At 45.0% G+C, this 15,013-nt stretch overlaps 1 protein-coding gene across 1 annotated transcript; it reads left to right on the top strand.

The window, feature by feature from the left end:
* The first annotated feature begins 12,306 nt into the window (after positions 1-12,306).
* On the top strand, positions 12,307-13,245 carry LOC142246080 (olfactory receptor 5V1-like). The gene has a single exon (XM_075319130.1). It carries the CDS (start codon positions 12,307-12,309, stop codon positions 13,243-13,245), a length of 939 nt encoding a protein of 312 aa, XP_075175245.1.
* The last annotated feature ends 1,768 nt before the right edge of the window (positions 13,246-15,013 follow it).

The raw sequence follows: 15,013 nt of genomic DNA on the forward strand, positions 1-15,013 counted from the left end.
GAGGTGACGTGTTGGAGTGTAGTGGGAGAGTAGTTCGGAGATGTACGGAGGGGAAAGATTATGCACAGCTTTGTAGGTCAGTGTTAGAAGTTTGAATTGGATACGGTGGAAGATTGGAAGCCAGTGGAGGGACATGCAGAGAGGAGAAGCGGGGTGGTATTGAGGAGAGAGGTGGATAAGTCGGGCAGCAGAGTTAAGGATGGACTGGAGAGGGGCAAGCATGTTGGCAGGGAGGCCACAGAGGAGGATGTTACAGTAGTCGAGGCGGGAGATTATGAGGGCATGCACTAGCATTTTAGTTGATTGCAAATTGAGGAAAGGGCGGATTCTGGAAATATTTTTGAGTTGAAGACGGCAGGAGGTGGTGAGGGATTGGATGTGTGGTATGAAGGATAAGGCAGAGTCAAAGGTCACTCCGAGGCAGCGAACTTTGGGTACTGGCGAGAGCGTGGTGTTATTTATTGTAATAGATAGATTAGGTGGAGAGTGTAGGTGAGACGGAGGAAAGATGATTAGTTCAGTTTTGGCCACATTGAGCTTTAGGAAGCGAGAGGAGAAGAAGGAGGATATAGCAGATAGACATTTCGGGATTTTGGACAGCAGAGATGTGGCATCTGGGCCAGAGAGGTAGATCTGGGTGTCGTCGGCATATAGGTGGTATTGGAAGCCATGGGACTTTATGAGTTGTCCCAGGCCAAATGTGTAGATAGAGAAAAGTAGGGGTCCTAGGACAGAGCCTTGAGGGACGCCAACAGAGAGATGGTGGGATGAAGAGGTTGTATGGGAGTGGGAGACACTAAAAGTGCGATTTGAGAGGTATGAAGAGATCCAAGAGAGGGCAAGATCTCTGACACCAAGGGAAGAGAGGGTCTGTAATAGGAGGGAGTGGTCAACGGTATCGAAGGCTGAGGACAGGTCTAGGAGTAGGAGTATAGAGAAGTGCTTGTTCGCTTTGGCAGTAAGCAAGTCATTTGTGATTTTAGTCAGGGCAGTACAGACGCACAAGGTAACTGATCAAATTGCATACCTGTTTGTAAACCATGCTTTATCTGTAACTGTACTCTGACATATGTATATTCCGTAGATTCCCTATTGTATATATTGTAGTTTCTAGTGTGCTTTAGGCTGATTAAATTATATAATTAATCTTGGGCTGTTCTGTTATCTCGATCTTGAATCCCACGTCTGTGTGTTCGGCTAATAGTTACCGTGAAGCGGTTGGTGGCAGCGAGTTGTGCCAAGGATTATTGTGGGGAGGCCAGTGAGATTCGGGAAGATATTATATATTCCGCCCGCGGAGGTCGGGGGAATATATACCCTACTCTCACCGGGGACCCTTCAATAATCGGCATAAGTAGTATAGCGGCCTCCTTGCTTATTGTCGGGCAATTCCATAATTGGCCTGACTATAAGAGGGGCGCTAGAGAGCGCGTCACGTGCTCTGTCTGTCGGTCGGGAGGTATAAAGGAGGGGTGACCCCACTTGTTACCCCCCGATTGTGACGTACTGGTAGCCAGCGCGGGGGATTTCTGAGTGACCCCCCGGTGGTTTGTGACATATTGTTGCATTTGTACACAGCCACAAACCTGACACTGATTGTCCACAATTTTCACTGCTACCACAGATCTACCACAGATCTACCACAGATCTACCACAGATCTACCACAGATCTACCACAGATCTGCCACAGATCTGCCACAGATCTGCCACAGATCTGCCACAGATCTGCCACAGATCTGCCACAGATTTATCTCTGTGTGTGACAGGGCCTTTAGGTACCTATAAGAGTATTGTTAATACAACCTATTACACCCATGATATATGGACCTCAAACCTACATGAATACCCATCACAAGTCATTCCAATGCCGGTGCACTGCTCGTAGCTAATGATCAATAAATGCTAGAGTAAAAGTGGGGCATAACTGTGATGCCCTGGACTAGTCAGGTTGTCCCAGGTAGTCCCATGCATACACAGCCCCTCCCTGAAAAGGTGACAGCAGCCAAACTTCAAAACCTTGTCACCACCCTCCAGGTTTGATGTCCACACCAGGGGGCGGAGCCAGGTGGTTGGCTTCACCCACCGAGTAGTTCACAGGCCTGGAGGCGGGAAACAGACACAAATTCAGTGCGGGAGATTAGCTTTGACAGTGAAGGAGAGAGGTCGAGTTCAAGGGCAGACCTGTGACCAGGCTTGCCAATAGTCTACTCAGGTGTCTGGGTTGGAGCCCAGTCACCTCTGGCAAGGAGGCAGACGGTGGTGGCCGACTGCAGGAGCTGGGATTACAGCCGGTGGCACCGTAGGGACCGGGGTCGGGCGGTGGCCTGCCGGTACCGAATCGGGGAACCGATTGGAAACCGGAGCACCAGGAGGGGTACTCAGACCCAGTATGAAGCCCCGAACTGACAGGGCCAAGTCAAATCAACTGATTGAGGACTGGACTTAAGGACCTTTCCCACACAAGACCCGTTAGAAGACAACTGCCCAACCATACAGGGTAAAGCCACCGCCAAGGCATAGAGACCCAAAGGGCCAGCATCTGCGGGCAAGCAGGGCTCTACCGACAACCAGCAAGCCGGGGAGCGGACTACCGTTTACCATAGGAGTCAAACATTCACACAAAGAGGTGCAGGAGAAAGGCGGAAACGACCAACCTGTTAAGGGAGAAGCTGCAGACGGCTGTGGGCCCCGTTCATCATCCCGTTTGGTTTACCAGAGACTCCAGTGTATTGTGTCATAGTGAGTACACCAGTGCCTTTGGGCCGCGCACCGCACCGCACCAGCATCCAGCCCTCACCTGTCCACTCACCTCAGCACCTCCCTCGGGCCCCCGGGACCATTACTCCCCTACCCATGGAGGGGTCAACACCAAGCTGCGCAACACCGTCCCCAGGAGGCCTAGTTAATGGCAGCGGTGGTGTCCATCCATTCACCACAACCCGTGGGTGGCGTCATGAACTTACATCCCTTCCAAACCACCGCGGCCCCGGCCATGGAACTCCCCACTGAAGTCCCTGCGTGTAGCGCCAACCCCCTTGCAGAGCGACGTGCCCCTCGGGTCCGTGAGGAGCTTGAGCCACCCACTGTACGAGCACGGATCCGAGTGGCTCGACGGTCGCATCCGAGCGGCTCGGCGGTCGTAGCCGAGCCCGCGGGCGGTACATAACCATATTAACAAAGTAATAAATAAATAAACAAATGCTTCAGAACAAAAGATGTAAATACATAGATATAAAAAAAGCCATATGGTGCAACATTGTCTGGTTACTAGAAGTGGTAATTAATTGCTGACTCAGCTGCAAGCAGAACCTGGGAGTCATGTAACACCCATCTACACTTATATTAAGGCCATGTGTGTCATGCACTGTCTGTATTTATACACACAAACTCCTTGTACTGTGTCAGACTCCGTTCAAATTGCAGAGTCCGACAGTGCTCAGCTCGGCTGGGCGTCGGCTGAGTTGTTTCACTGCTCTCGGCCATGCAGGGGTTAATCCTTTTTGGAGCAGTGTGCTACTATTCTGAGAGCCAGATTGCTGATTTGCTTCCACAGAAGGTCTCCTCCTAGTTAAAGGCCCCGTCACACTAAGCAACATCGCTAGCAACATCGCTGCTAACGAACAACTTTTGTGACGTTGCTAGCGATGTTGCTGTGTGTGACATCCAGCAACAACCTGGCCCCTGCTGTAAGGTCGTTGGTTGTTGCTGAATGTCCTGGGCCATTTTTTAGTTGTTGCTCTCCCGCTGTGAAGCACAGATCGCTGTGTGTGACAGCGAGACAGCAACAACTAAATGTGCAGGCAGCAGGAGCCGGCTTCTGCGGAGGCTGGTAACCAATGTAAACATCGGGTAACCAAGAAGCCCTGTCCTTGGTTACCCGATATTTACCTTTGATACCAGCCTCCGCCGCTCTCACTGTCAGCGCCGGCTCCTGCTCTGTGCACATGTAGCTGCAGCACACATCAGGTAATTAACCCGATGTGTGCTGTAACTAGGAGAGCAGGGAGCCAGCGCTCAGTGTGCGCTGCTCCCTGCTCTGTGCACATTTAGCTGCAGCACACATCGGGTAATTAACCCCATGTGTGCTGTACTAGGAGAGCAGGGAGCCAGCGCTAAGCATTGTGCGCTGCTCCCTGCTCTGTGCACATGTAGCTGCAGCACACATCGGGTAATTAACCCGATGTGTGCTGTACTAGGAGAGCAGGGAGCCAGCGCTCAGTGTGCGCTGCTCCCTGCTCTCTGCACGTGTAGCTGCGTGAGCTGGTAACCAAGGTAAATATCGGGTTGGTTACCCGATATTTACCTTAGTTACCAAGCACAGCATCTTCCACGAGGCGCTGTGGGCTGGTCACTGGTTGCTGGTGAGCTCACCAGCAACTCGTGTAGCGACGCTCCAGCGATCCCTGCCAGGTCAGGTTGCTGGTGGGATCGCTGGAGCGTCGCAGTGTGACATCTCACCAGCAACCTCCTAGCAACTTACCAGCGATCCCTATCGTTGTTGGGATCGCTGGTAAGTTGTTTAGTGTGACTGGACCTTAAGGCTGGGCAGTCTTGTAGGAGACCACCGAAGATAGTTTCTGCTTGCGATATTCCAGTGTCTGTGGCAATCCTTCATTTGGTGACCAGTGATTTGATGTCTGCGCTGTGTGAAAGTTCCCTGGTGTGATTTTCTCCTTCACTAAAGTCCTGCACTAGTAGAAGTCAACCGTGATGGTTAAGGGGCATAGATGTTAGGATTCTGTCCTCTGGCTCCTACAGGCTGAGGCCTCTCTGTTCAAGGATCAGTCTCTAGTTACAATATTGTTTGCACCCTGTGCCTCTGGCATTTTTCAAGATGCACGCTATCTTGCATTCTGTCATCTTTGCTACGTTGCCTCAAACCACCCACTGTGTGCGACCTTCATGACCGACCCACTATACATCTGTCATGTTTGCTCACTAAACCTTTACTAAAGGTACCGTCACATTAAGCAACATCGCTAGCAGCATCGCTGCTGAGGCACAACTTGCTAGCGATGTTGCTGTATGTGACATCCAGCAACAACCTGGCCCCTGGTTTGAGGTCACTGAAGCACACATCGCTGTGTGTGACAGCGACAGAGCAACAATTAAATGTGCAGTGAGCAGGGAGGTGGCTTCTGCGGACGCTGGTAACCAATGTAAATATCGGGTAGCCAAGAAGCCCTTTCCTTGATTACCCGATATTTACCTTCGTTACCAGCGTCCACCACTCTCACGCTGTCAGTGCCGGCTCCCTGCTCCCTCCACACATAGCCAGAGTACACATCAGGTAATTAACCCGATGTGTACTCTGGCTAGGAGTGCAGGGAGCCAGCGCTAAGCGGTGTGCGCTGGTAACCAAGGTAAATATCGGGTTGGTTACCCGGTATTTACCTTAGTTATCAAGCGCAGCATCGCTTGTACGCGTCGCTGCTGGCTGGGGGCTGGTCACTGGTTGCTGGTGAGATCTGCCTGTGTGACAGCTCACCAGCAACCCGTGTAGCAACGCTCCAGCGATCCCTGCCAGGTCAGGTTGCTGGTGGGATCGCTGGAGCGTCGCTTAGTGTGACGGTACCTTAACTCTTTCTAGAATGAACCTTATTTTCCCTCTCAGCTGACCTCTCCTAAGATGGGCTTGACCCAACACTGAACTGTTTTTGTCCCTGCAGTCTGTTACTGGACAGACGTAACCATTCACCATTGAAGATAAATCTTTTGACATAAATGTGTGCACCATCCAGCAGGACTCAAGTACAGTACAGTAGAAGAGACAGCAACAAAAGATTGGCTTTATTGCAAACAGAAAATGAATGGGCCATGAAATGCAGTGAACATTGGGTATATTCACAGTAGCAATACAAACACTCACACAATTACCTTGAAAGCAACCAACCGGCTGCACTCTGACAATTATACTTGAAATTCACTATCAACAATGAAAAGATTCACCAACAGCTAGTCTTTTCTAATCCCTAACTGGCCTCCGCTACTCAAGCCATGGTACTGCAGCAACCTGATTACTGTAACCTATGCTAACCCTAGCATGGGATGCCCCAATAAAGCACTCATGGTACTTTAGTTCAGTCTCAAGATCTTGAACCGTTCTCTTCAGGGAGCACTTCCTTTATGATGAGGATTCCCGTCCATCTCTACAGCTTGCAGGTACAGGGGTAAACCACTTTGGCTCAGCTATGCGGACCTTCTTCTCTCTCTCACTGTCTGGCTAATAACAGAGAGCAAAAGAGAAGGGTGTTTGATACTGCGCCAAAGGATCACAGGAACAGATGTTTAGATTAATGCATCTTTATTTCATCCAGGTCTACGCGTTTCCGGAGCCACTGCCCCCTTCCTCAGGACCGTCAGGAAAGACAAAACATCAAATCCCTTTGATTTGATGTTTTGTCTTTCCTGACGGTCCTGAGGAAGGGGGCAGTGGCTCCGGAAACGCGTAGACCTGGATGAAATAAAGATGCATTAATCTAAACATCTGTTCCTGTGATCCTTTGGCGCAGTATCAAACACCCTTCTCTTTTGCTCTCTGTTATCTGCCAATTGGGTGGCTGCAGCCTTGGATCAGATTCTACATGCGAATACAGTTGTTGTGACTCTCACAACGACATCTGGTGAGTAGTTTCACCCTCCTCCCACCCCTTATATACTGGGGTAAGACCCTATATGCGCTTTTCTCTCCACAGATTTCTTATCACTGTCTGGCTAAACAGTCTCTCAGCCACTGGGTGTCATTTTCTGGCCTAGGGCCGCTGGTTTGACACACATGGTCCCTAGACTGACACGAAACCTCCTTGATCAGAGAGACAGGAAGTGTTGCATCTCCATCCAGCACTATCCACGGAGTTTTGTGTCTTGGGAAGACAAAGACTACTTCATATGATAGAGGATAACATCCTTTTACAGTTCTGCTGACAAGGGAGGAGTTTATAGTCATGATGTTTACAAGAGGAAATGGAGTAAAAAATCTTGGGAGCCAGTATCAGCGATATGACTGGAGTGCCTGCCAGCAAGTCAGCAATGATACTATAGATCAGTTGGAGAGTCAGTATCCCCCTGTTCATGCAGTCGTTGGCCGGGTGAACACATCTGTGCAGCACTACAGCGACCAAACCCAGGCCGTTAAGTACTAAGCTCTGGTCCACTGCAGGGATCATGGTGGTAGCATGCACGAACACTGTTAGTTTGACACCAATCTCAGACAGGTACATACAGGAACTTTATAGTATCAGTGCCCATCATACTTAGCTCTGAACTACCAGCCTTATAAAGCCTACAACAGTAAAATGTAATATTTTAAGCATACTGAGGTTTTCTGGAGAGAAGTCCCCCCTCCAGTGTTGTCATGTGGTTCTTAAAGTAAAAACAGGGGGTACGGAAAGTATTCAGACCACTTTAAATTTTTCACTCTTTGTTTCATTGCAGCCATTTGGTAAATTCAAAAAAGTTAATTTCTTTCTCCGTAATGTACACTCTGCACCCCATCTTGACAGCAAAAAAACAAAAATGTAGAAATTTTTGCAAATTTTTTAAACAAGAAAAACTGAAATATCACATGGTCAAAAGTATTCAGACCCTTTGCTCAGACACTCATATTTAAGTCACACGCTGTCCATTTCCTTGTGATCCTCCTTGAGATTGTTCTACTCCTTCATTGGAGACCAGCTGTGTTTAATTAAACTGATAGGCCTTTATTTGGAAAGGCACACACCTATCTATATAAGACTTCACAGCTCACAGTGCATGTCAGACCAAATGAGAATAATGAGGTCAAAGGAACTGCCCAAGGAGCTCAGAAACAGAATTGTGGCAAGGCATAGATCTGACCAAGGTTACAAAAGAATTTCTGCAGCACTCAAGGTTCCTAAGAGAACAGTGTCCTCCATAATCCTGAAATGGAAGAAGTTTTGGACAACCAGAACCTCTCCTTGACCTGGACATCCAGCCAAACTGAGCAATCATGGGAGAAGAGCCTTGATGAGAGAGGTTAAGACGAATCCCAAGATCACTGTGACTGAGATCCAGAGATGCAGTAAGGAGTTAGGAGAAAGTTCCACAAAGTCAACTATCACTGCAGCCCTCCACCAGTTGGGCCTTTATGTCAGAGTGGCCCGATGGAAGCCTCTGCTCAGTATATGAAAGACCGCATAGCGTTTTAAAAAAAACACATGAGGGACTCTCAGACTATGAGAAATAAGATTCTTTGGTCTGATGAGATGAAGATAGCCCTTTTTGTGATAATTCTAAGTGGTATGTGTGGGGAAAACCAGGCACTGCTCATCACTTGCCCAATACAATCCGAACAGTGAAACATGGTGGTGGCAGCATCATGCTATGGGGGATGTTTCAGCTGCAGGGACAGGACGACTGGTTGCAATTGAAGGACAGATGAATGCAGCCAAGTACAGAGATATCCTGGAAGAAAACCTCTTCCAGAGTGCTCTGAACCTCAGACTTGGCCAAAGGTTCACCTTCCTACAAGACAATGACCCTAAGCACACAGAATAATAGGAAAGGAGTGGCTTCAGAACAGCTCTGTGACCATTCTTGACTGGCCCAGCCAGATCCCTGACCTAAACCCAATTGAGCATCTCTGGAGATACATGAAAATGGATGTCCACCAACATTCCCCATCCAACCTGACAGAACTAGAGAGGATCTGCAAGGAAGAATGGTAGAGGATCCCCAAATCCAGGTGTGAAAAACTTGCATCATTCCCAAAAAGACTCATAACTGTAAAGGTGTTTCTACTCAATACTGAGCAAAGGCTCTGAATACTTATGACCATGTGATATTTCACTTTTTCGTGTTTAAAAAATTTGCAAAAATTTGTACATTTCAGGGTTGTTTTTGTCAAGATGGGGTGCTGAGTGTGCATTAATAAGAAAAAAATGACCTTTTTTGAATTTACCAAATGGCTGCAATGAAACAAAGAGTGAAAAATTTAAAGGGGTATAAATACTTTCCGTACCCACTGTACCTCACTATATTGATCATTCCCATTGTGAAGTTCGCCAAGGGGTGAGCAGAAGTGGGTTTCCAGTCACTTTCCTTCTCCACCAACACGTCATCAGGTAAATGCTCAGCGTCTCAACTAGCCTGATGCATAATTAGGTAATTTATAGCATTATACTTACTACTTTCAGGCCTGTTGCTTTGTGCAGCGCAACAGTGCTACTCAGTCTTGACTGGGTGTGTGTGAGTTAACTTTATTTACTTTCTTTTTGTGGTTGGAAAAGTATTTGAACCAAATTCTTTAGTAAAAGTTTACCTGGCAAGTTTTTCCTTGTTCACCTATTCACTGTATGTTCACGATCTACACAGCTAGTCTCACCTTCCCAATGACATGGGCCACACAACTCTTGTTGGTGTGCGTGTGCATACCTGTTTACACTTATTGCAATCTCCTTAGGCTATGTGCCCACTCTGCGGATTTTGCCGCGGATTTGCCGCGGATTTGCTGCGGATTTTCCGAAAATCTGCAGCAGCGGCACTTCCAAGCCATTTCAATGGCATTTTGGAAATGCTGTGTCCATGCTGCAGATTTTTCCGTGGCGGATTTGCCGCGGATTTTGATCCGGAAAAATCTGCAGCATGTCAATTATTGTTGCTGATTTTGGTGCGGATTTTGGGTATAGAATGGGGGAAAAAAAAAATCTGCATCAAAATCCACGGCAAATTCGCGGTAAATCCGTGGCAAAAAAAGGTGCGGATTTGCCGCGAAAGTCGCGGATTTTCATGCAGAAAAATCCGCAGCAACATTCTACCGTGGACACATAGCCTTAGGAGAACACGTGTCCCAGCCTGGCCAGTCATCACTATGACCCTCAGGTCTCGCTACAAGTTAAAGTTTTATCTAAAATAGATAATAGTGGCTGTAGGCTCTTATTTGCCTAAGATAAAATAATCCTTCTGCCACTTGCTATCCGAGTATCGTCTCCTCCTTGTTCTTTACACACAACACTCTTAGGCTATGAGCGCACGTTGCGTAATTGCATGCAGTTACGCTGCGATCTGCACCGTAGCGTGACTGCATGCATCCTGCGTCCCCAGCATAATCTATGAAGATTATGCAGGAGCTGTGCGCACGTGGTGTATTAGAGCGCAGCGCTTCAGCTGCTGCCCGAAGCGCGCGTTCTAAGAAGTGACATTTCACTTCTTTTCTGCGATCTGCCTGCAGTCCCCGCTCTGTCTATGGGAGGAGCTGCAGTCAGCTGCGCATGGAATCGGCTTTTTTTTTTCACTACGGACTCTTTCTGCAGCGTTTTGAAGTGCACATGTGCTGTTCAAATCGCTGCAGAAATTTCTGCAGGGCCAGTACGCAACGTGCGCACATAGCCTAAAACAGTCCTGTCTGCAAACCAAAGGTCCTTCTCTTTTCTGTACTTTCCAACAACTGCCTAACAACCAGGAAGTAAATCCTTTGCGCAATTAACTTCTCCCACTATGTGGTGGCCCAATAGTTAACCCTGTTTTCCAGTTAACTAAGTGCTGCAGACAACCAAATACATAAACACTAGAAGCCCCAGAGAGTGGTCATTTGACATTTCTACCATTGGAACCCTATAGAGCTCGAAATTCCTGGGACTTCTAGTGTAAAGCAACATATAAAACATGACAACACTCACTTGGCCATTTTCCACCACCATCGGCGGCCCCTTGACAAGATCATGGATTGTCATGACAGCGTGGAGTCATCTGATAGCCCCTGTTGCTGCCATGATGATTGTCTTGTGAATGTCGGCATTCACAGGAGATCAGCATATCTGTTGACCAAAGAAATATTGAAGCATCGCGCTGAAAAGCAGAAGCGATTGGACATTGGACAGTGCAGCCATAAAGTCCCCTAAGAGGACTGATAAACTCAATTAAAAATAATTTTTTAACAACGTGAAAAAAAACAAAAAACCTAAAAGTTCACCCCACTTTTGCCCTATTGAAAACTAAACAGTAATAAAAAAAAAACACATATTGGGCATCGCCGAGTTCAGAAATGCCCGACTTATCTAAATATAAAATCAATTATTCTGATCGGTAAACGGTGTAGTGAGAAAAAAAATGAAAATGCCACAATTACACTTTTTTGGTCGCCGAAACAGTACATTAAAATGCAATGACAGGCAATCAAAACATTGCATCTATGCAAAAATGGTAACATTAAAAATGTCAGCCACAAAAAATAAGTCCTAACACAGTAAAATAACAATGCTACAGGTCTTGGAAAATGGCAACAAAAGCACTATTTCCTTTTTTTTTTTTTTACAAAATTCAGATTTTTTTTCCCCTACTTAGATAAAAGTAAAACTATACATGTTTGGTATTTACAAACTCGTACCAACCTGGGGAATTATACTACCAGGCCAGGTCTACCATATAGCGAACATGGTAAATAAAAAAAATAAAAAACACTATTGTGCAATTGCACTTTTTTGCAATTCCACAGCACTTGGAATTTGTTTCCGATTGTCCAAAACACTATGAGGCAAAATGAATGGTGTTATTCAAAAGTACAACTTGTCCTGCAAAAACCAAGCCTCCATATATAGATGGAAAAATAAAAAAATTATGGATGTTGGCGAAAAGGAGGAAAAAAATAAAATAAAAATGGAAAATTCCCAGGTATTTAAGGGGTTAAGGTCATTATTAAACACAAATCATTCACTGCAAATCATTACTAGAAAGAGGATTCTAGAATTACAATAATAAAAGCCAATAATCAGTAAATATATTGCTATTTTAATATTCATTCGTCCTGTGCAATCACTGAATTGTTACACATCTGTGTTGAGAAATCCCCCTTGTAGTGAAGCCATTTGGGAAGGCTGCAATTAATGAGGTTTCCACTTATATTTAATATATCTGTGTATATCTTATATAAGCAGTCATTACCATCACTTCAGCTTTCATTTCAGATTTGCCGGATCCCACAGTTTAGTAGCTTTTATTTCAACTTCACTAGTCTGTAATACACATTACTCAAATATAAGCCTTGTATGTAGCAACTCAACTGAATAGTATATGTGATTTTCAAAAACCACTTAGGCATTACTTATCATTCCATGCATATACCGTATATTTATCTTGGCAGCATTTTTTTTTTTTTACCATAAATGCTTTATCTGTATCTTCCGGAGATGAGCTCATTTTTGGAATGATGTAATAGAACAAATGTTTTGCATCCTATGCATTACATTACATTCGGGTTTTAGCATACTAACCCAATTTTTCAAAATACTAAGCAATTAAATATTCAACACATTTGCGAAAATATTAGTATTTAGATTAAAGACTCTCCTCATGGATAACTCCACCACATTTACTGTCTTCTATTTGTGTGCCTTCGCCAACAGTATGAAACTAAAAAGTTTATTATTCACTATATTCTTCATTATTTACCTTTCCACACTAATAGGCAATGTGGTTATTATCATTCTCACAAAAATGGATCATCGCCTTCAGACACCAATGTACTTTCTTCTTCGAAATCTTTCCTATTTGGACATTTGCTATACGTCTACCACACTTCCACAAATGCTTGTCAATTTATTAATAGAGCATTTAGCCATTTCCCTACCAGCATGTATTTTCCAGCTATATGTCTTCCTCTCATTAGCAGCCTCGGAGTCTTCCTTACTGGCCACGATGGCTTATGATCGATACGTTGCTATATGTAATCCATTGAGATATTCAGTTATCATGAGTAAAGATGCTTGTCTCCATATGGTTGCCGGGACTTGGGTAATTGGTGGTATTTATGGAGCAATTCATACTGCAAACACTTTTAGATTGCCTTTTTGTGGTTCCAATGTTCTTAATCATTACTTTTGTGATATTCCGCCATTGTTGAAAATCTCCTGTATTAATACGTTCCCTAATGAGGCCACTGTTATTGTGGTGGGGGGGTTTCTAATGGTTGGCTGTTTCTTGTTGATTTGTGGCTCGTATCTGCACATTCTAATTTCAGTCTTGAACATTCCTAAAGGACGTGGGAGAAGCAAACCTTTTTCTACGTGTATATCCCACCTTATTGTTGTACTGCTCTTTTATGGAAGCGGTAGCTTCATGTATATGCGTCCAAAATCAAATCTTTTGGCTGATAAGGAATGGCTTCTGTCTCTGTTCTACACCTGTATTACACCGCTCTTAAATCCCCTCATATACAGCTTACGGAACAAGGAAATCCAAGGGGCATTTGCAAAACTTGTTAAGGGAGTATTGGTGAAAAGACAATACTAGACAGTGGTCTCAACTCACAATACCAGTGTTTATTTTTTAATATTTCCCCCCAAATTATATTTTTATTACTTTATTATACGCTAATAAATGATCACCATTTTCCATACAGAATAAGTCATTATAGAATAATGATTCATTATTTATGACATTATTGGTTTTGTTTCTTTTCTTTCCCTGAGGTTATATTAATGTGGAGCCACACTCAGAAGTTTGCTGCATGGTGTTGAATAAAGACAAAAACAAGCTTACTGCAAAAAAACGAGCAAAACAGCTTATATGTGCGTCTCAAATAGTGTAAGATTGAATTGACCGAATCAATTCTGTTGTACATTTCAGCTTTCAGCAGAATCATTCCGCAGTCAGATATTGTACAGCAACCATTATACTCTTCATCATTATTAACATTGAGGGAAGAACTGACACAAAGAATCCACTGTGAGGTTGTATAGTAGAAATACAGTGAAAGAAATAATTGTTTGATCACTTGCTGATTTTGTAAGTTTGCCCACTGACAAAGACATGAACAGTCTATAATTTTAAAGGTAGATTAATTTGAACAGTGAGAGATAAATTATCCAAAATAAAATCCAGAAAATCACAATCACAATTTATTTGCATTTTGCAGTGAGAAATAAGTATTTGATCCCTCTGGCAAACAAGACTTAATACATGGTGGCAAAACCCTTGTTGGCTGCATAGCAGTCACACTTTTTTTGTAGTTGATGATGAGGTTTGCGCATATGTCAGGAGGAATTTTGGTCCGCTCCTCTTTGCAGGTCATCTCTAAATCTTTAAGATTTTGGGGCTGTCACTTGGTAACTCGGAGCTTCAGCTCCCTCCATAAGTTTTCTCTGGGACTAAGGTCTGAAGACTGGCTAGGCCATTCCATGACCTTAATGTGCTTCTTTTAGAGCCACTCCTTTGTTGCCCTAGCTTTATGTTTTGGGTCATTGTCATGCTAGAGGATCCAGCCATGACCCATTTTTAATGTCCTGGAGGAGGGAAGGATGTTGTCATTTAGGATTTTTCGGTACATGGCTCTATCCATTGTCCCATTGATGTGGGGAAGTAGTCCAGTGCCCTTAGCAGAGAAACACCCCCAAAACATAACATTTCCACCTCCATGCTTGACAGTGGGGAAGGTGTTCTTTGCGTCATAGGTAGCATTTCTCTTTCTCCTATCACAGCGAGTTGAGCTAAGGCCAAAGAGCTCAATGTTTGTCTCATTTAATCACAGCATCGTCTCCCAATCACTCTCAGAATCATTCAGGTGTTCATTGGCAAACTTTAGACGGGCCTGCACATGTGCCTTCTTGAGCAGTGGGACTTTGTGGGCACTGCAGGATTTTAAGCCTATCGGTGTGACGTGTTACTGACAGTGGTCCCAGCTGCCTTGAGATAATTAACAGGTTCCCCCGTGTAGTTTTAGGCTGATCTCTCACCTTCCTCATGATCCTGGATAATGGCCATGGACTAAAGATCCCTATCTGTGTGCCTGTTTAGATCATTTCCTATCTTTCATCTGTTAATTAAAACGTTCAGCTATAAGTCTCCCCGCCATGTTTCACCATGAATGACTTCATCAGGGATTTTGTGTCCGATGTTTGACATGCACCCACAAAATTGTATGGGTGCTTGGATAGATATATCTGAGCCACTTGCAGCATGCCAAAGGCCATCTGGAAATTCTGTATATTGCCAGCCGGGCTGGTCCCTTAGTGGACCGCTCGATCTACAGCCACTATCTCTTCTTCAGTGTGCATGGCAG

The sequence above is a fragment of the Anomaloglossus baeobatrachus genome, chromosome 1 (assembly GCF_048569485.1).
Source record: "Anomaloglossus baeobatrachus isolate aAnoBae1 chromosome 1, aAnoBae1.hap1, whole genome shotgun sequence".
Taxonomy (NCBI): Eukaryota; Metazoa; Chordata; class Amphibia; order Anura; family Aromobatidae; genus Anomaloglossus; species Anomaloglossus baeobatrachus.